Source organism: Eublepharis macularius, chromosome 4 (assembly GCF_028583425.1).
Source record: "Eublepharis macularius isolate TG4126 chromosome 4, MPM_Emac_v1.0, whole genome shotgun sequence".
NCBI classification, from domain to species: Eukaryota; Metazoa; Chordata; class Lepidosauria; order Squamata; family Eublepharidae; genus Eublepharis; species Eublepharis macularius.
Window position 1 is genome coordinate 128145634 of NC_072793.1, and position 20492 is coordinate 128166125.

General features: G+C 38.9%; 1 protein-coding gene across 2 annotated transcripts in view; it reads left to right on the plus strand.

Moving 5' to 3' along the window:
- The first annotated feature begins 11728 nt into the window (after positions 1-11728).
- SRGAP3 (SLIT-ROBO Rho GTPase activating protein 3) overlaps positions 11729-20492 on the plus strand; it is a 268972-nt gene continuing 260208 nt past the window's right edge. For both annotated transcript variants that reach the window (XM_054976158.1, XM_054976157.1), the window contains exon 1: positions 11729-12357. In XM_054976158.1, the coding sequence (XP_054832133.1) occupies positions 12291-12357 (67 nt within the window). In that variant the 5' untranslated portion in view covers positions 11729-12290. The remainder of the gene's footprint in view (positions 12358-20492) is intronic.

The following is a 20492-nucleotide window of genomic DNA, read 5'->3' on the forward strand; positions in this document are numbered from 1 at the left end:
CTTATAAGGCGGTTATAAGGGGCATACTAATGGACTTAAATGGTAGAGCAAGAAAAAAGAAAGAGGAGAAAAGACAAGAGATCGAGGAGAAAATAAAAGCCAAAGAAATACAGTTAAAAAAGAGACCAGGGAAAAAGAAATTATATCAGGAAATTAAAATACTTCAAGAACAGTTAACAGCAATGAATAATAAAGAATTGGAGTGGAACCTTAAAAGATTGAATCAGAAAGTGTTTGAAGGTGCAAATAAACCTGGGAAGTATTTGGCATGGCAACTGAAGAAGAGAAGGGAAAAGAAAATAATAAATAAAATTTGCGAAGACAATAAAACGTATTTGGAACAGACTACCATTAGTAGAGCCTTTTACAAATTCTACGCTAAGTTGTACAATAAGAAAGAGGTAAATAAAGAGTCAATAGCGTCATATTTGGAGAAAATGAAACTTCCAGTAATTTCGGAAGCTTGGAGAAATAAACTGAACAGTGAAGTAACGGATGAGGAACTAAGCAAGGCAATACAATCTGCAAATCTAGGAAAGGCGCCAGGGCCAGATGGACTTACGGCTAAATTTTATAAGACAATGGCCAATGAACTGACACCATTCCTAAAAGAGGTGATCAATGGAGTTTTAAGGGATCAAAGGATTCCGGATACCTGGAGTGAAGCGAATATATCATTGATCCCCAAAGAGGGCCAAGACTTGACTAATGTGAAAAATTATAGACCCATATCGTTACTTAACAACGATTATAAAATCTTTGCGAAGATACTGGCGGAGAGACTGAAGGGGTGGCTTTCGGAAGTTATTGAGGAGGAACAAGCAGGCTTTTTGCCAGATAGACAAATCAGAGACAATTTAAGGACAGTGATTAATGCTATTGAATATTATGATAAGCGTTGTGATAAAGAGGTTGGTTTCTTCTTTGTTGATGCTGAAAAGGCGTTTGACAATCTAAACTGGGACTTTATGTTTGCCACTATGGAAAAGCTACAATTGGGAGAAAGATTCATTAGAGCAATTAAGGAAATTTACAGAGACCAGACTGCAGCAATTGTGGTGAATGATGAAGCGACTAAGAAATTGATTATAAGTAAAGGAACAAGACAAGGTTGCCCGTTGTCTCCACTGCTGTTCATTTTGGTATTGGAGATCCTGATGATACAAATACGACAAGATGAAGAAATTCGAGGAATAAAAATAAAGGACTATTCATACAAGGTCAGAGCATTTGCGGATGACATAATGTTAATTGTAGAGGACCCATTGGAGAACATGCCAAAAGTGATAGATAAGATTAAGGAGTTTGGAGACTTGGCAGGTTTTTATATTAATAAAAAGAAGTCAAAGATATTATGTAAAAACATGACTAAGCAGAAACAACAATTGTTAATGGAAATAACGGATTGTGAAGTAACAAGTAAGGTGAAATATTTGGGAATCGAACTGACTGCTAAGAATATAGACTTATTTAAAAACAACTATGAAAAATTATGGACTCAGATAGAGAGAGATTTGATTAAATGGAATAGACTAAATTTGTCATGGTTGGGAAGGATTGCAGCAGTTAAGATGAATGTGTTACCAAGAGTAATGTTTTTGCTACAGACAATACCAATCATCAGCGACTCTAAGCAATTTGAAAAATGGCAGAGGAAAATATCAGACTTTGTATGGGCAGGCAAGAAGCCTCGAGTGAAAATGAAAGTTTTACAAGATGCAAAAGAAAGAGGCGGAATGCAACTGCCCAATCTAAGACTTTACCATGACGCAATTTGCTTGGTGTGGTTGAAAGAGTGGATGACGTTAAAGAACAAGAAACTACTAGCCCTAGAGGGATATAAAAAAATATTTGGATGGCACGCATACCTATGGCACGATAAAGTAAAGGCGAACTCGATGTTCCTGCATCATTATATACGGAGAAGTTTATATATAATCTGGAAGAAGTATAGAATCTATTTACAAGAAGGAACCCCTTTGTGGGTAGTTCCATATGAGGTGATAGATCCGAGAGCTGTTGATAATGAGCAACAATGCTTAACTTACAAAGAAATAACTAGAACTGAAGCATCTAAACTCAGAATAAAGACTCAGGAGGAACTATTACCTTATTACGATTGGTTCCAGTATAGACAGATAAGAGATTTATATAATTCGGACTCTGTAAAGGGAGGTATACGAACAGAGAATTCGGAACTAGAGCAGACCCTTCTTAAAGAGGACAAGAAAAGAATATCCAAGGTATACCAAGTACTGTTGAAATGGTATACTGAGGATGAAATAGTTAAAGTACAAATGGTGAAATGGGCCATAAACTTCAACAAAGAAATAACAATGGAGGCATGGGAATACTTGTGGAAGACTACAATGAAGACAACGATATGCACCAGCATTAAAGAGAACATTTACAAAATGATTTATTGTTGGTACATGACACCAAAGAAGATTGCGCTAGGGAATTTGAACACCTCTAATAAATGCTGGAAATGCAGGAAGCACGAGGGCTCCCTCTACCATATGTGGTGGACGTGTGAGGTAGCTAGGCAGTACTGGGGGGAAATAATAAGAGAAATGAGTGAGATTTTACAATTTCAAGTAAATAAGAACCCAGAACTCCTGCTACTAAACTTGGGAATGGAGGGAATTCCAGCCCATCATAGGACGTTGATATTTTACATGACGGTAGCAGCTAGACTTTTGTATGCGCAAAAATGGAAAGTACAAGAAGTGCCAACTATTGAAGATTGGATTTACAAATTGCTGTATATGGCAGAAATGGACAAAATGACAAGAAAACTGAGAAATCTGGACCCAGGACAGTTTAACACAGACTGGGAGAAGCTGAAACAATATTTGGAGAAGAAATGGGAGGTGGGAGGAGAACTGTGGCAGTTTGAGAACTATTGAAGTATAATACATTGCAGAGGGGGGTGACTTTACCGGGGGGGGGAGAGGAGGTAAAAGTGAATCTCTAAGCAGCTATGTTATTAGATTGATATATATAGAATAATAAATAGAATATTGATAGAAAATAATTAATTATAAGGGTTAATTATAAGGATTGACTAACCAATAATATTTTCTTTCTGATTTTGTATAATGTACCAAACTGAATATGTTTATCTGAAGGTATATATGAGTCAAATTGATTGATATTATATATAGATGTATGATTGAAGGGAATAGAAATATTAATGTAAACAAATATAACTAAAACAGAAAGAAGAAGATAGAATGAATAATATATAGAGTATAAGTCAAGCTGGTTGATTTAAATGAATGTATGGCTTATATAGTTTACGTTATACAGAAATATTTGAAAATGGAATTATGGGATAAATTGTTTATCCATTATGGAAAAAGGGACTCATAGTTAGGGTACAGAGTATTAAAAATAGTTAAAGAAGTATTGCTTAGAATAAAGGGAGAATATACATTTGTAAGATAGAGGTATATATAAAGAGTAAGGGAAAAGGGACAAAGGGTTGGAAAACTGTTGGAAGTCAACAAAAAAGGGGGGAAAGGGAGGGGGTTAGAAATTGGGAAATGGGAAAATTGATTGTAATGTTTAAATATTTGATTCTAACCCAATAAAAAATTTTCATGATAGATTTATTGGAGGCAGAAGAAACTCAGAAAAAAATGAAATATCTAAAACAAAGACATTTTGAAGTTGCAAATAAACCTGGAAGATATTTGATGTACTGTCTGAGAAAAGAGAGAGAGAGAGAGAGAGAGAGGAAGGATACCGGGAATCAGTGATGGCAATCAAGTAATCTATAAAGAGCAAGAAATGAAAGATCAAATCAGAATTTTTTTTCAACCTTTACAAAGAAAGAGCCACAGAAGAAGAAGAGATGGAGAAATATATGCAAGAGACATTAATCAAAGAGTTTACGACCGAGCATAGAAATATTCTAAATCAAGCAATAACAATACAAGAAATATATTTTGCAATAAAAAACCTAAAGGCTGCGAAGGCTCAAGGTCCAGATGGACTCATGGCCACTTATTATAAATGTTTTGAGGACATATTAGCTATACCCTTGCAAAAAGTGATGAAGGAGATACAAGGCAGGAAGATCTTACTACGGACTTGGCAAGAAGCAAACATAGCCTTAATATACAAAGAGGGAACTGACCCATTAATACCATAATCACATAGACCCATCTCCTTACTAAATGTGGACCATAAGATACTTACAACAATAATGGCAGAAATATTAAGAAGATGCATCTCAGAAGTAATTCATGAAGATCAAACAGGCTTTGTCCCGAAGAGGTATATGAAAGATAATATCAGATATCTCCTTAATGCAATTGAATACTCAAGAAGAAAGGGCGAAAAAATGTATTTGTTTCTAGATACTGAAAAAGCGTTTGATAATGTGTCTTGGAAATTTCTCATGAAACAAATATGAACTACAAAGAATGAACGGTGGGACTGAGTTCCTGAATTGGATGCAAAGTATTTACACCAATCCGTAAGCCACAATCCTAGTAAATGGTTCATTTGCAGAGAAAATTGAAATAACAAAAGGAACACAACATGGGTGTCCAATATCACCACTAGTGTTTATTATCGCCTTGGAAATCTTGGCAGTGAGAATCAGGCAAGATAGAAGAATGGAGGGAATAAAGGAGAGGAAAGATATATAAAATGAAAAGCTATATAGATGATGTGGTCATATCAGTAACAAACTCAAACAATTCCCTGACTTATGTAATGAAACAAATATCAAGATTTGGACAGTACTCCAACCTGGTGGAACTCTCTGTCTGACGGCCAGGCTACAAGTGATGAATGACACAGGTTGAACACTTGTCAGCTTCCCTCAAGTTTTGATGGGAAATGTAGGCAGCTTGGTGGAATGTTGGATAAGTGACAGTTGAAAAGTTCATTGGACAGCAGTCGGAGAGCCAAGCTGTAAAACTCAGGCCCAATGGGATCTTTTAGCATTCCACTGGGCCTGTAAGACAGAGATGTTCCGCCAGGCTTTTCGTGGTTGAGGTGGGCGGGCCTTCTCCCAACCTCCTACTGAGGGGGGGAAAGACCCCCCTTCTGGTTTTTGGCCTCCGCAGACCCAGTGATCTTGCAGGACTGTGAAATCCACTGTCTGTTTAAATTTTGCTGCCAGTTTTAAATTGCTTTTAGCTATATATTATTTATTGTATATTGTATTGTGTTTTAATCAGGTTGTGATCCACTCTGAGCCTGCATTGCCGGGAGAGCAGACTATAAGTCTAACACACACACACACACACACAGGAAACAAGTTGAATAAAAAGGAAACAAAGAATATTACTTTTGACAACGACAGAAACGAGAAGAGACTGGAAAAAATAACGGATTGTGCCATTACTACAAATCCATTACTACTAGGGATAAATGTATCAGCACAAAATGAGAATTTTTATAAGGATAACTATCAAAAAGTGTGGACAAACATTACTGAAAATTTGCAAAGATGGGGAAAAGTTGAACATTTTATGGATAGGAAGAATTTCTGTTGTTAAAATGAACATACTACCAAGATTGAACTTTTTATTTCAAATAGCCCCAATTCATTTAGATCAAAAGATCTTAAATAAGTGGCAGAAAGTAATAAATCACTTCATATGGAAAGGGAAGAAACCAAGGATAAGATTTAAAGTATTATAGGATGACAAAAAATGAGGAGGACTGGTAGTACTGAACATCAAATTGTATCGCCAAGTGACAGCACTAGATTGGATAACAGACTAGATTACACATCTGAGTAGCAGACACATTAAGTTGGAGTTAGCAGATGCTAAAGAAGGCATACACAATTATGGTTCAAGAAATCACTGAAATCTATTCAAAAACAGGACGGGATCCATATACTAAGAGATGGACTACTTAAAACATAGTTTCAGTGCAGAAATAGACTGAGCTCACTGAGCTCTCTGATGTCGCCAATAAATGCCCATTATGATGCTGCCACTAGAAATAGATTTGATCAGCTCAGCTACGAATCTATGATTGATAAGAAAGGAAATGTAAAAAATTGCCAAGAAATTCAAGCTCAAGGCAAAAATATTCCATGGCTAATGTATCACTAAACAGTATCAAGGTTCAAAGAACAAACTGTTAAAGAAGACTGCAGGTTAAGAGAAAAAGCAGAATTTGAATTATTAATATCTGGAGATCTGAAGCATCTATTAGGGAAAATTTACAAAAATTTATTGCAATATCACACAGAAACAAAACAAGTAAAAACCTTTATGATAAAATGGATGAAAAACTTTGGAGAAACTATTCTGATGAATCTATGGGAAGAGCTATGGATTAAGGAAATTAAATTTACAGACTGTCGGTTATTAAGAGAGAACTGGTACAAAATGCTTTTTAGATGCTATACTACTCCCAAAGACATTGCCAGAACAGGACTATAGTGGACAGTGTTGGAAATGTCAGTTCACGAATGCAACATTTTATCATAGGTGGTGGACATGTAAGAAGACACAAAAACACTGGATAAAGGTACATGAAGAGCTGCAGAAGATTTTTAAGCTCAGGTTTGGGTTAAATCCAAAAAACATGTTATTAAACATTCTACCAAATAACGTTACAAAAGAACAGGGAGACCTTCTTCCATTACATAGTGACAGCAGCTAGGTGCTATAGGCAGCAAAATGGAAAACAAATAAGTGCCCTGATTTGTCAGACTGGATAGATAAAATCTATGAATATGCATCAATGGCCAAATTAACTATTTATGTGCAGGATAGATCAACAGCCGGAGTTTGGGAAAAATGGAAGAATTTCTTTGACTGCTTAAGCTAAAATTAAGATTAATTAAGGTAACTTGATACAAAGATAAAAAGATAAAACAGGGGAAATGAATAATTAAAACACCTGATATTAAGGTTTGGGTATAAGTAACTAAGGAGAAGGAAGGACAGTTACTATACAATTAAGTTGTTTTGTTGTATATTTTGATTGTATCTTTCTATTCGTTTAATCTAAGTTCAAATGTAGTGCTTTTATAACTTCATGCACTTCTACTGTTATATCTTTTCTTTTTTTAATTAAAAACATTTAATGTGAGCTGTGACACACAAAAGCTCATATTGAAATAAATACTGTTAGTCTTTAAGGTGCCACTGGACTTTTAATTTGCTAGAACATACTGACATGGCTACCCCTTTGAAATCAATGAACTTGGGTTAATCTGCAAAATTTTACAGGAAACTTCAAGATCCTTGGCATCATTTTTTTCATAAATTAAGCTTCCTCATAAAAGTTGATAGCATATGGCTGTTGTGAGACATTATGGAGTTGTTGCCACCTACCCCACATTACACTAATAGGCATATGTAATGTTTTGCATTCAGTTTAGATTTTATTTCTGCTTGCTAATATGGAGTTTTTAAAGTTGTTCCTGTTAGTTTAAATGTAGGCCTACTCTCCTCTATCCAGCCTCTCCCTCTCCCCTCATCTCCCCTCCCACCCTCTCTTTCCTCTTTTTTTAAAAAAAAAACATTAAATCCAGCACAGGATCAATGAACTGCTGGTTTGAGAGCAGGAGGGGGAAGTTCCCTCCCCCCCTTTTTTTTTTGCAGAGAGTACAACTGAAATTGACAAACCTTTGCCAATTTCACCTCCTAACTAAGTAGAGGAGGCCAGTCAATTTCACCCTGTTTCCATCCACAGGTGTTGTGAATAGAAAAATTTTTAAAAGCTGCCTCCTTGTTGAGGGCAGGTAGGTTGTTATAGTCCACATCCCTCCCCCCAGTTCTCAGTCTGAGAACTAGCCGGAATGCAGCTGCCCAAATATAACAAAAAACAAACAAACAAAAACAGGGCCATGCAGACCAAACATGAAAGGTGTGAACGGCCACATACAAGAGAATTCCATGCCTTTCAGCTTGACTTCAGTATTAGTGAGGAGTTATGACCCCGGTGCAGAAGGGGCTTATGTATGTGTGGTTCTGAGAGAAAATATTTTGCCAGTTTGATGTAGTAGTTAAGAGCGGCAGGACTCTAATGGGGAGAACCGGGTTTGATTCCCCACTCCTCCACTTGAAGCCAGCTGGGTGACCTTGGGTCAGTCATAGCTCTCTGGAGCTCTGTTAGCCCCACCCACCTCACAGGGTGATTGCTTGGGAATAATAACAACATACTTTGTAAACCGCTCTGAGGGGGTGTTAAGTTGTCCTGAAGGGCAGTATATAAATTGAATGTTGTTGTTATTCAATGTTCCTGAGACTGTTCCTCAGAGAAAGAATTCTGACTAAATCAGGCAAGCTGTGTGCAGCATGAACCAGCTGTGTGGTGTTCTGAGAAATTTTGTTTAAGTCAAGCAAACTACATGTGTGCCTGGGGCAGTCTGTATATATCTGAGTGAGAAATTAATCTGTCTAGATCTGGCAGGCTGTGTAGAAAGGCCAGAATGAATGTATGTCTGATTGTCTGTATAGTTTTTTGATAGTGAAGGCCTGTGTGGGAAATTATTTTGAGTGACTGAGTCTGTGAAAATATCTTTAAGAGCTATTCTGAAACTGATATGCTTGTGGGGCTCTGCAACCATCATGCTTATGTGCCTATTAAAAAAATACTGTTATTTAAGAAAAAAAGATCCCTTTTTACCTCACAACCACTCTCATATGCTGACTGTTCTGTCAAAATACCATCTATAACAAAGCCTACCTGTAGGAGCAGTCAAGCAGAAGAGATCTAATGCAAAAGCCTTTGGTGGCAGCAATATATAGGTCACACAAACACAAAAGGGAAGGTGTTCTTGAGGCAAAAGCTTGGGTATAATAGATGTTAAATAGTGGGTTCAGACACGAGGTGATTCAACAGCTCTTTATTTAGCAGGAACACAACACCCACTGACAGACTGAACAGAAGCCCTCAATATATATACAGCAGCTCCACCCCCAGAATAACTGATAGCCAATGAGAATACATACTTTAGAATACCATCATTTGCATAAACTATATACGTTTGAAGTAAGGCCACTGATTGGTCTTTATTATAGAGGACCGATTGGCTGCTGTCTTGAGAAAGTAACCAGTGATATTGCAGGGATTATGGACCAATGAGAATGCAGGCTTTGGGAGCCTTGACTGAACCTCAAGCTCAACACAGTATAGTGCATTACAATCAATACAGTAACTACTTTAGAGGCCTTGCTCGGCCCAGTACACAACAATGGAGAACACCTAAACTCTATGTGAATGGAAAAGTATATTAGCTGTGACCAGAGGCCTCCTGAAATATAAGCTTAAGGTAAGTAAGGAGGAGCTGAACTAAAGGTCCAAAGCCAAAGGCACAAGGTTTAAAAAGGTTGAAAAACAGGGCAAATAATACAGGATGATATCCAAAATAAGCAAAATGTTACAACAAACACAAGGAACTGCTTCATATGTATAAGTTGTTGAGATCCAATCAGGCCAAACTGAAAATAGTTCTGGAATCCAGCTATCCAAGGCTTTGGAGAGAGGTCTTTCTCAATCTTTTTACATGTTCTACAGCTGGTAATGCCAGAGATCAACTCCAGGGTTTTATGTATGAAGTATTCAACCATCCAATAAAATAAAATACCTCACAAAAGGGGTGAAATTACTACCAGCTAATAGTTGCCATAAAGTCATTCCTTATAGTGCTTACATTTTAGGATGTCATAAGATACAAAGCCACAGCATATTTTACTTTATACTGTAACAAAATCTATTTTGCTTGCAGGTATTTGGTTGCTTTAGACAGGGGTTCTGCTTTTCCATGCTTGGCTTGGTCTTTATGAAGCAACATACTTTTCTGCTCTTTGTAGTAGTTAAATATTCAGCATATATTACAGTGAGGATGGAGGTGCGAGAAGGGTGATGGCATCATAAATCAAAATGGCCACAAATGCAAATAGGTATGATAGCAATGAATGCTTTATTATTACATGTATTATTATTACATTATTACAGGTGCTCTTACATGTATTATTACATTATTACAGGTGCTCTTCTGGAATATATTTTGTATATTGGGTGTAATCCAAAAATTGGGAATGTACAAATTCTTCTTGGAAATCAAAAGACCACAAGCACTTTTCTGTGTACTTTGATCTGTTATCTTAATAGCTTTTAAATGATTATTTATAATTTCTATCATACTTTTTAATGAAATAAAAGTTACAAAACACTGCAAGTATTTGCAAAACATAAATAATTTTTAAAACTATTGGTACAGAAAGTATTGATCTTAGGATGGTTGGAACAACTAGCTACAGCATCAGTCCAGTGCACATTAACTGGGGAGTAAGTCTTGTTGAATGCAGTGAATCTTACTTCTGAGCAACTATTTATAAAATAAGTATTTAGGAATTATTATTTCTGTGCTACACTGACTTCCTACCTTTATCTGGATAGCCCAGGTGAGCTTGATCTCATCTGATCTCAGAAGCTCAAGCAGGGTCAGCCTCGGTTAGTAACTGGATGGGAGACCTCGAATGAAGGCAAGGGTTGCAGATGCAGGCAATGGCAAACCACCTCTGTTAGTCTCTTGCCATGAAAATCTCACCAGGGGCCACCCAGCAAAAAGGCAGTAGGTGCTGAAAAAGTGGAAGCTGCAGCCAGTCAGTATAGACAATATTGGGCTAGTGAACCAGTTGTCAGACCTGGTGTAAGGCAGCTTCAAGTATCCTGTTTTCATCAGTGGCCAGTTAGATGGCCACAAGCAGCAGTAGCCTCCCCTTGCTAACTGTTCCTCTACAGTTCACAATCCAAGGTGTTGTGAAAGTGGAGGTCACACAGTTACCATGGTTAAAAACCAGCCACATAACCTCCTTAAATTTGCCAACGCCCTTGATTATCAACATAGGTCAGATTCTTTTCTAACAGCCTCTGTAACCCAGGTGACAATGGACCACATTTGAGTTTGGGTGGAAATCCTTTCAGTGGTGCATCATCTCTTAGTTTAAATATAAAATGAGTCTAGAGGTAATCTCCTTGGCAGCATTGCGGTGCTGGGCCACAATTCAAAACCGTGAAACACTTTGCAGATTTAAAAAGCACTCTAAATCCTTCATCACAAGGCCCTAGAAGAAATTACCTACACTAACACTTGCCAAAGTGTATCTGCAACATAAAACAGAATTTGATTTTAAACAGGCAGGATAAAAAGCCTCTCAAACTCTTCACGAAGCCAACTTGGAGATGCTGTTCAGTGCTAACGACATAACACGTCAATAATGCAATCAGGGCAAAAATCTATATCTAATATGCCTCGCTCTGAGGGAGTCTGTCTCTCCGCTCCTCTTAGCTACGAGATTTGATTTGGACAGCCTCAACTACAGCTTGGGCGTTAATGATCCACCCCCCCCCCGGAGCAGTGGGCGTGCCCCTCACCGAGCACTGCGGAGCGGCTCAATACAGACTGAGGCTCTTCCGTCCTTCCTTGCAGCGCCGTCTTGCACCTTTTTTTTTTTTTTGCGGGGCTGATGCTGATTTCTGCCTCTTGCAGTGAGTTAAAACGTCCTGCAGGCTACAATGTGTCAGTTGTTACCAAATGCGGGAGGCGGGGCTTCGCCTCCTGTGCGTGACGTGGGGCGAACTTAATTCAAGCCTGCAGTCAAAAGCAGCTCGGCGCACGAGCCCCCGCACAACTGAGCCCGCTGTGATCCCAGCAGCCAAACTAAACTTCTCTTGGGTGCCCCCCCCCCGCTTGTATTGGATCCTAACGCTCATTTGGGGGTGGGGGCAGGGGTGCGCGCGCGAAATGAAAGCCCTTCTTGCAACCTGACCTTCTTTTGGACTACAGCCCGAAGAGCTTCAAACGTTGCTGCTCGCCATGGGTTTGCCTGCATGCTAAGGAAGGAGGGGCTCTTGCGTGTGTTTGGGTTATTTCGCTAGGCTGCTCCAAGTGCTCTATCTATTTTGACGACGTTTGGATATTTTTTCTTTTGAAGACGGCTTGGGCGCAGGTGACACACCCTCCTTGCCCGCCCCCCCCCCCCTCCTGGCCACTCGGCTTCTCTGCACAAGGGCAGGGAAAAAACTATATATACATCTAGCCAGGTTCTTTTCGGTAGCTACAGCTTGTCGGGCAGAAGCAAATGAGGGGGCATCTTGTCAAGCGAGAGAAAGGGGAAGCTGCTTTATCTTTGCGGCAAAGTGAAACCGATAAGCTGCAAAACTGAATCCCTGGGATCGACTAGAGCAGACCAAGCCGGGGGAGGGAGGGGAGGACTTTCCTCTTCTTTTTTCCCCCGTTCTAAAAAGAGAAAATAAAAGATCATTGGGGGAAAACTTGGTCGATCGTTTCAAAGATGTCATCTCAAACTAAATTCAAGAAAGACAAAGAAATCATAGCAGAGTACGAAACTCAAGTCAAAGGTAAGTGGACGCTTTACCTTTTTTTTGTATACTTCGAGCCGGTTCCAGCTCCTTCCCCTCCCCCGCCTTCTCCTCCCCCCTCCGGCCTCACATTGTTATAAATCTTATTCTGCATTGTTAGATTTATTGTGAAAACAGGGGGATTATTACGGAAAGCCGCCTGGCTGCTTGGTCCATAAAATGTTTTGTGGTGTAGGGAAATCACGGCGGAAGAGTAAAAGCTGCATTGCAGTTGTGTGAATGGTGGCTTCTTTTTAAAAAAACAACAACACTCGGATTGTGTGAGATCCTCACTTAATCTTCTTGACGACAAGGTATTCTTCTCGATAAATCGCTTGATAAATGGGGCCTCTCTTTGATTAGCATATAAAGCCCCCCTTCGGTATAGGCGGGGGCAGCCATCTGTATATAATAGATGTGTATGTGGCTAGATTTGCATTTAGCGTCTATTGAGCATGTAGGCGTGGATTCATATCTCCCATATGTGGAATGTTTCTTGGAACGGGTGGCTCTTTCTTCACGTTTAAATAGCATTCCTTCGGCAGTGTGTGCACGTTAACCTATTTTATATTACCTTTATTTAGTTGGGTTCCTAAGCTCCTAGGTCACTCAACCGGAGGCTCTGATAAATCTTCCCCACGAGGGCAAAGGAAACGATTTCTGACATAAATTATCTATATATGATGACTTCCTCCTGGAGGGGTGGGTGGATGGGAAGGCTCAATACTTTGCCCTTCTTCCACTCCAGTACATATGACACACCCTTAGGTGAAAAACACTGCCTTAATCAAAAGGAGATGCTCTTATCGTAACCACCCTTATTTTTCTTTTTCCTGTGAAACGTCTCTCTTGGCATGCTATAGAACCACAAACTAAGTTGATTTTTGCAAGTGTTTTTGAATAAGAGCTTTTCCATTGAGCAATCAAATCCCAAAAGATGCACACTGATGACTAACACAGCACATTGTACTATTTTTTTCTGTAGAACTGAGGAAGCGTTGAGGTATCAATGTCTACTTATGCTTTTCTAATCCATGGATTATTGTTGGGCTAATGGTGAAAGAGTAGTTGGCTGGTTAGCTTTGCATGGGTGTACTTTTGAGACTTGCCAATCCTTATAGACTATATAGAAAGAGATCTTAGAAGGGAAGTGATTGTTGCAAAGTTAGAATCGAGTGCCATCTGCACAACCCAGCACAGTTCATAGTCTTCCATGGTTATGGTTCCTGTTCACTTGCATTTTCAGCTTTTGTGAAGGGCCTCAACCTTATGAAACCATATATGCACACTCCAAGCAGCTCAGCTTTCTTTGTAAACATGCAAAGTAATGTTGGGAATATTTGCAAAATCTTGATTATGAAGTTATATAAACCATGTTTTTCTCCTCCTAGTGAAGGTAACTTTTCAGGTTAAGGCATTGCAGTCATCCACATGTTTCTGTGCTTGAGATTTTTATGGAAGATAGTTGTGCAGTTTAAACCAAGTGGCCTCATTATGTAGAGAGGGATACCTTTGCACAGGGCCTTGCGATGAATACATTGTGACAGAAAAGCTGGCATTACAAAGGGCTATGTTGTATGTGTGTGAGGCACTCTAGGGATGCAGTTCCATGCTGTCTGCCAAAATAGACAGGATGAAATACTGGATCCCCTGATATCAGTGGAAACTTTGCTTCCAACTTTAGTAGAGGCAAGCTTTGATTGAATATCTTTTAAGTAAAAGATCTCATAATATCCCCTGTAATTGTTCTTGGATATCCTGTAGTACTTTCTACAGGAAACTTTTAAATCAGCTGCTGTTGCCTTAATGTGGTGCTTTATTCAGCAGCTTCTTCATAGCCAGCTGTGGAGTAGCTTGCAACCCTTCCCTTAAGAGATTTGTATGTATTGTCTAAATGGTAATGGAGACTCAGCCTCTGTTACAACTATGTTCTCTTTTTAAACATGCAAGTAAATTTAATGTTGGGAGGAGATGCACATCAAGCTGATTCTATTAGTAGAGCAGGCTTAAAAACCAAATCCAGTATTAAATGTGCCGCTGTGTAAAACCAGAGAACCCTCAAAGCTGCAGATCCAAGACTGGTTGAGTTAGTTTCAAGGTGAATTCCATCTCATTATGTCCAAGATACTTTATATAGATTATGCTGCTTCTTGGATCAGAGCAGCAGGTGCTACAGGGGGAATTTGGGGAGAGAAACTGAGCTTTGATCTGAATGGTGAGGTGCCTCAGAACATGTATAGCTTTGAGCTACTATTTCCTTTTTGGGTATAATTTATGCAGTTTCAGCAGTATGGCATGCTAGAAATAGAAGTGCATACCCACTTTATTAATGATTTGTTTTAAAGCTGAAAAAGATACGGCCGCCTTAAAAATGGTTGCATATGCATCAGCGGTACTAGTTTAGGTCTGCCCAGCTAGATGTATCCATTCCCTGTAGGAGTCACATTTTTTGCTAGAGGCAGTGGTTTGGTGTTGTTGGGTGTTTCAGAATACCAGTTCAAGAACTACATGGTGATGAGTTTGAGTCTGGATTTGTTTTACTTGTTTTTCCCAACAGCAGGGTTGAGTCAAGTTCCGATATAAAAAATGCAACCTTTTGGCATGGACTTCCTACCTTGACTTCCTACCTTGACTCGACCAGTCTGGCCATGCAGATCCACACCATAGTAACGTCAAGACTAGACTGCTGTCTATATAGAACTGCTCTTGAAGACTATTCAGAATTTTCAGTTTATATAAAATAGCACACTTCTGTTATCTGGAATAAGGCACAATGATCATATCACACTATTTCTGCAATCACTTTGTTAATTGCCAGTTCGTTTCCAGGTTCAGTTCAAGGTTATTTCTCATAAATCCTTCCTGGCTTGGGACCCACATAGCTATGGAACTCCTGCTGCTATTATTCCTTCCTTGCTACTTCAGCTCCGTTAATATGAACAGGGTCTTTTTAAAGATTGTCCTCCTGCAGACAGGTACAAACTGCCAGTGCCCATAGTAGTAGTCCCTATATGGCAGAATAGTTTATTGGAGGAAATTATGAAAGCCCCTGTGTGTCAGTCCTTTCACAGATTGTGTAAAATTTTGGGGAAGGACATTTTTATATGTGTATTGGGGTGCTGTTCTTCCATTTTTAATATATAGGAGTTTAATTGGATTTATTGATTTTTAAAATTTTATTTGTGATCCACCTTGAGTCATTTTGGGGTAGGCAGACTACAAATGTTATAAACATATAAATAAAGGTGTAGAAAAAACATCTTTAACAGGAAAATGTGGCTGTATATATGGAAGGATAAATATTTCTGTCACTTGTCATATAAATAGTTGTCTAGGAAGTACCATTATCAGCCAGTATGGCAGACTCCATCTTTCCTTTCTTGTTGCAATGAAGTAAAGAGCTACTCCTTGTGCAGGAAGAGAGAACTGAGTGCAAAGGGTAAGTAATTGTGTCATAATTGCTTACAGTCATGGGAGATCTTCCAGATACTACTGCCCTTGGGAAAGTCATCTGTAAAGAAGAGTCTAAGTGTCCCATCCCAACCATCATGTCTGAAGAGGGAGCTCTGACCCTTGGAAGCTTACACTCTGAAAATCTTGTTGGTCTCTAAGGTGCCACAGGACTCCAGTCCTGCTGTTCCATCCCAACCCTGTAGTTATACCCCTGATATTCCTGTCTCTGTTCCTAAATAACAGTGAGAAGTTAGCTATAGATGTGTTTAAAACAACAGAAATTGAGAATCTTGATTGCTGTTTCCTGTTCTTTTGGAACAAGAGTCTTGACTGATTGTTCAGGAGCCAGTCTAGATCATACAGTTCCCTGGGGATCAGTATCACTTTGAGTGTAGGCTCTCTCTTGACTCTTTGAATCAAGAGTCTTCAAATAAACGTATTAGTTTATGAGATTCCACAAGATTCCTGTTCAGTATATTGAAACATACTGTACCTGGTCACAATAACCTTGAACTGAACCATTTACATGAAGATCCTTTTCAAAGATAAAATCCACAGCATACAGTGAATGTCTCACCCTTCTGGCCCTATCTTAAGAGCATCTGCAAGGTCTGCCATCAAGGCCCTATCTAGTTCAATTTACTGTGTAGTTCTGTGCTCTCACATTGTGAACTTGTTTTAACACTTTAATACTGTCCTTTTGTCAGGGACATCATTAATGGTGGCCTACAAGGCATACATTTTATCTTTATTTCAAATAATCAGATGACTGTATTGGATCATCTTGGCTTACAAGATATAAAAGCAAAATACAATAACATGAGGGCCCTAATGTGCACTGTAGAGTGCATGCTTATTTAGTGGCAGGTGTAACATCTGGACCACTCTGAATACTAAACATCCAAGGGACTGACATGAGGCTCACAGAATAGAATCTGCCCTTTCTTCTCAGTGAATACTATTATATACTGCTCCAAAACTTTTGTGTCTGTTTTTATTTCCTCAGTACGCAGTTGTCAGTTCATTGCATCCAAGGCACTTCTCCACTTTAATGTCTGTCTTCACTAGGCAGAGGTTTTGGGGTGAGAGAGAATGTTTTTGTTAATTTTTCCCAGTAAGATGCATGTGTGTTTCATACACTGTTCCATTCTTGGATTGCTTCTTTGCATTTTTATTGCATTGTTCTTTAATTTTGTAATATGCCTTTAGTCTCAGTGAGAGGCAGACTATTTAAATTATGATAAATCAGATATAGCCAAACTTCTGTATGTGAAGGGTGGTAGACAGGAGAGGGAGGGAAGAATAATTTCCCTTGAGTAAAGTCTACAGAATCCTTACACCAGTGAAGTGGAGGGATGTGTACAGTGTAGTCTTTTGAAAGGTAGGAGAGAATTGTCTTTAGAAGCTAGTGTGAAACCAGCAGCTTAAGATGTTTAATTGAAGATATTGGGGAACTAGCTATTCCAGTGAAATGTCAAAACAGAACCAAATGTTATCAAACTTAGTCCTGAGGTAGACCTGCCATGTCTGAATACTCCTTTTCATGTGCACAAACTAGGCACAAGTACCAGGGTTCAGTTGGAACCATTCCAGTGAAGTGTATGTACAACTTCCATAATTGACCCAGTTACTCTGAAATATAAAAAAATACAAGAGAGGCCAAGGACTCAACCTGCAAACTACTTTATCCTAACAAAGTACAGATTTGTTTAGACAAAACAGACTTAAAGGAAAAGACGCAACGAAATCATTCCAGTATCTCAATGTTCAGTGGAAGATGCGGGGTGGGGGGTGGGGGGTGTTATCTACAAAATGGGAGGGTTTGTGTTATACCCTTCTTGTTCATCTGATTTTTACCTAGTGCCTATGGGGAAAATGGCTGTTGGTCTAGAACCAGGTTGTGATCTGCAAACTTATTAGCTATTGATTGGATAACTATGTATTAGGGTATCAGCTGATCCAAGCTCCAGGATTCAGTCTGTGGTCAGATAGTGAATTAACCTCTGGAGAATATCTTTGATAGTTAGGAGGACAATTTATTTGACAAAGCATCATTCTTGACACAGAGATGGGTTCTTCCTGGGTGGATGATTGTATTATCCTATGATTGTTTAGGCAAAGGAAATTACCATACTTTTGGTTATTCTAGTCAAACATGGGTCATATATTTTGACTGAAGTATTAGGTGAGCTCTGCATCAATATTTGGGACAATATTTGCTAAGTTGTTTGTGGCTTTGCTGCCCCTGTTTCTGTCACCAGATAGACTTTGGTCCAGGTACCAGTTTTGTGGTTGAGGCAGATGCATCTTATCCTTCACAACTGACACCAGAGGCTGAGGTTAATAAGGGCCTCTCTGAGGCTAAGGGATGTTCCCATGCCTTGGTTTCAAGTAGGCCAAAGGATCCTTGTGGGGGTGCATACTGATCTTAACTGGGGGCTACTGAGCTAGATAACACAGCTTCCTCCTCCCTATCACTGTCAAAACGTTGCCATTCCGCTCACTCTAACTATTCATCCTATGAATGGTATCTCAGGGCATTGCTTGCTTGTTTACTTTTTGGATATCCAAAAGGTTCTTATTTTTTTCTTAAATTCCTACATGGAAAGCCTGTGTAGAAATTGGCTATTGTCTGTTGGTAGCAGATTGCTTATGGTGATTCTGTGTAGGTTTCAACCGATGTGTGTTGCAGGGTGCTTCACTCTATAGGGAGATAAAATTCCTACTTTTGTGTAAGAATAATTATAATGTGCCCGAGCAGTGAAAGCGATTTAGTGTTCCTGGGTCAATATCCTCTTCAATCTTGTGCTTATGTTATGCATCTATATGATGTCCATTAGCTAAGGAACAGTAGTGGGACTGGCAACTGTGATGAAAATTATATTTGGGCAAGTTCATTTTTCTGAAGCAGTGTAAACATCTGTCACGCAGCTTATATTTTGGTAATCTGGCTAGATGTGGATTTTTAATCCCCCCATTGTACTGTCCTCCAAGTACATTTAGAGGCAAATTTTTGTTTTTCACAGAACAATACTATATTGTCATGTGTGTTGTATGTCTATATGGCAACTCAGAATTATGTTTTTAACACTTAGTTCAAATTACTGTGATTTCAATTACACTAAGATGAATGACAAGTAGAATTTGCAGTAAAATCTTATTGTGGCAACCATCTTTTCTTTTCTGTGCTGGTTCAAAAATGTTCTCATTTGGTTTGAGCTTGCTTCTATACAGCAGGAAAAACGCATATTTGTATATTATAGACTTCCAGTTGAACACTGTAAACCAAACAAATTATATGACTGTGTATGCCAAAGCATGGAAGGAGAGCTTTCTTTTAACCTTTGCTTTGTTTTTGAACAGCAGTTGAGCTTTTCATGTCTTATGTTTCTTTGAAGAAAAATCCTTTTTGATTTTCTGCAGCAATTAGAAGAAAAGGCTCTTCTTCCACTAGCTTGTCACAAGAGAAGTAGAGAGTGAAACATGGACCAAAATTCACGGAGCTTGTGCAACTACAGTATGCCCTTTCTTCCCTCCCTGGAGCTTAAACAACTGTATACATATTCTCTTTACTGTCTGTTGTTAAAGATCAAGGGCCACCCTGATAGGAGGTGGTTGGGTCCTTTCAGCTTTGTGATTCTAGGTTTATAAGCATAAAATGGTTAATTGCTTGTTTATAGTGCTTCACAAGGTTACTTTTTAAAATGAAGGCAAACAAAATTGGGGAGAAGGAGGGAAATTGTCAAAAAAATAGTTGGTCTCTGCTCTTGGTGTTACAAAACTCCTCAGCAAATTATAGTGTAGTTGATTATTCCGGAGAGTGAACAATCGAGTGCAAACTACAGGAAGACCTTGATAGTAGAACTGTAATTGTTCCTTCAAAGAGCATATTTTGTGCTTACTCATTTACTTTCAAGTATAAAACCTACAGCAAAATACACTTTTGGTATTTGAGCAAGTTTATACACCAGGAACTGTCAGAATGTAAAATGGGAAAGTAGAAGGTACTTGGCTAGTAAATTATCTAGGAAAGGAGCTGGAGACAGAGTGATGGTTTTGCTCTGTTTCCTTTGCTTATCTAAGTGGGTGTGCTTTTTCATTGAATTGCCAATTATAGCAGTGAATTGGAGGTTTTTGTTGAGTATATACCTTAAGGGTCCTGAGGCTGGGGTACCTGAAAAGAATTCTGAGAAGATAATAACTAATAATGTGTTGTTTCTATAAAGTTAAGAACCCTCCTTATCTGTTTATGTGAAGTGCTTCCATTTGTGCCAAATTTTCATGATAGTTTCCAAAATTTCCCCCTCCCCTTTTGCAGTCTGAGTTCACTGGACTTGAAGACAGAATGATACATGCCAATGACACTCACTTGAGCTCTGTACTTGCAGGATGAAATTTGTATACTCCTAGAGGTATACCACTATCAGCTATGGCTTTAATTAGAATATTGCCCTCATGTGGTTGGGTAAGGGACAAGGAATGGTTTTGGATTTAACATTAAAATCCATGGGAGGGTTCTAATTTGAACCATTTCCTTTTCAGGCATAGCATTATGCTATCACTGAAGGATAAAGCCAACCTACGGATGGAGACAAGATACTGAGAATCTTATTAGAGCCAGCATAGTTCTTCAACACTAGGTAGGGAGGGGTCTGGCAGCAAAGAGGGCCTGACGGTATCCC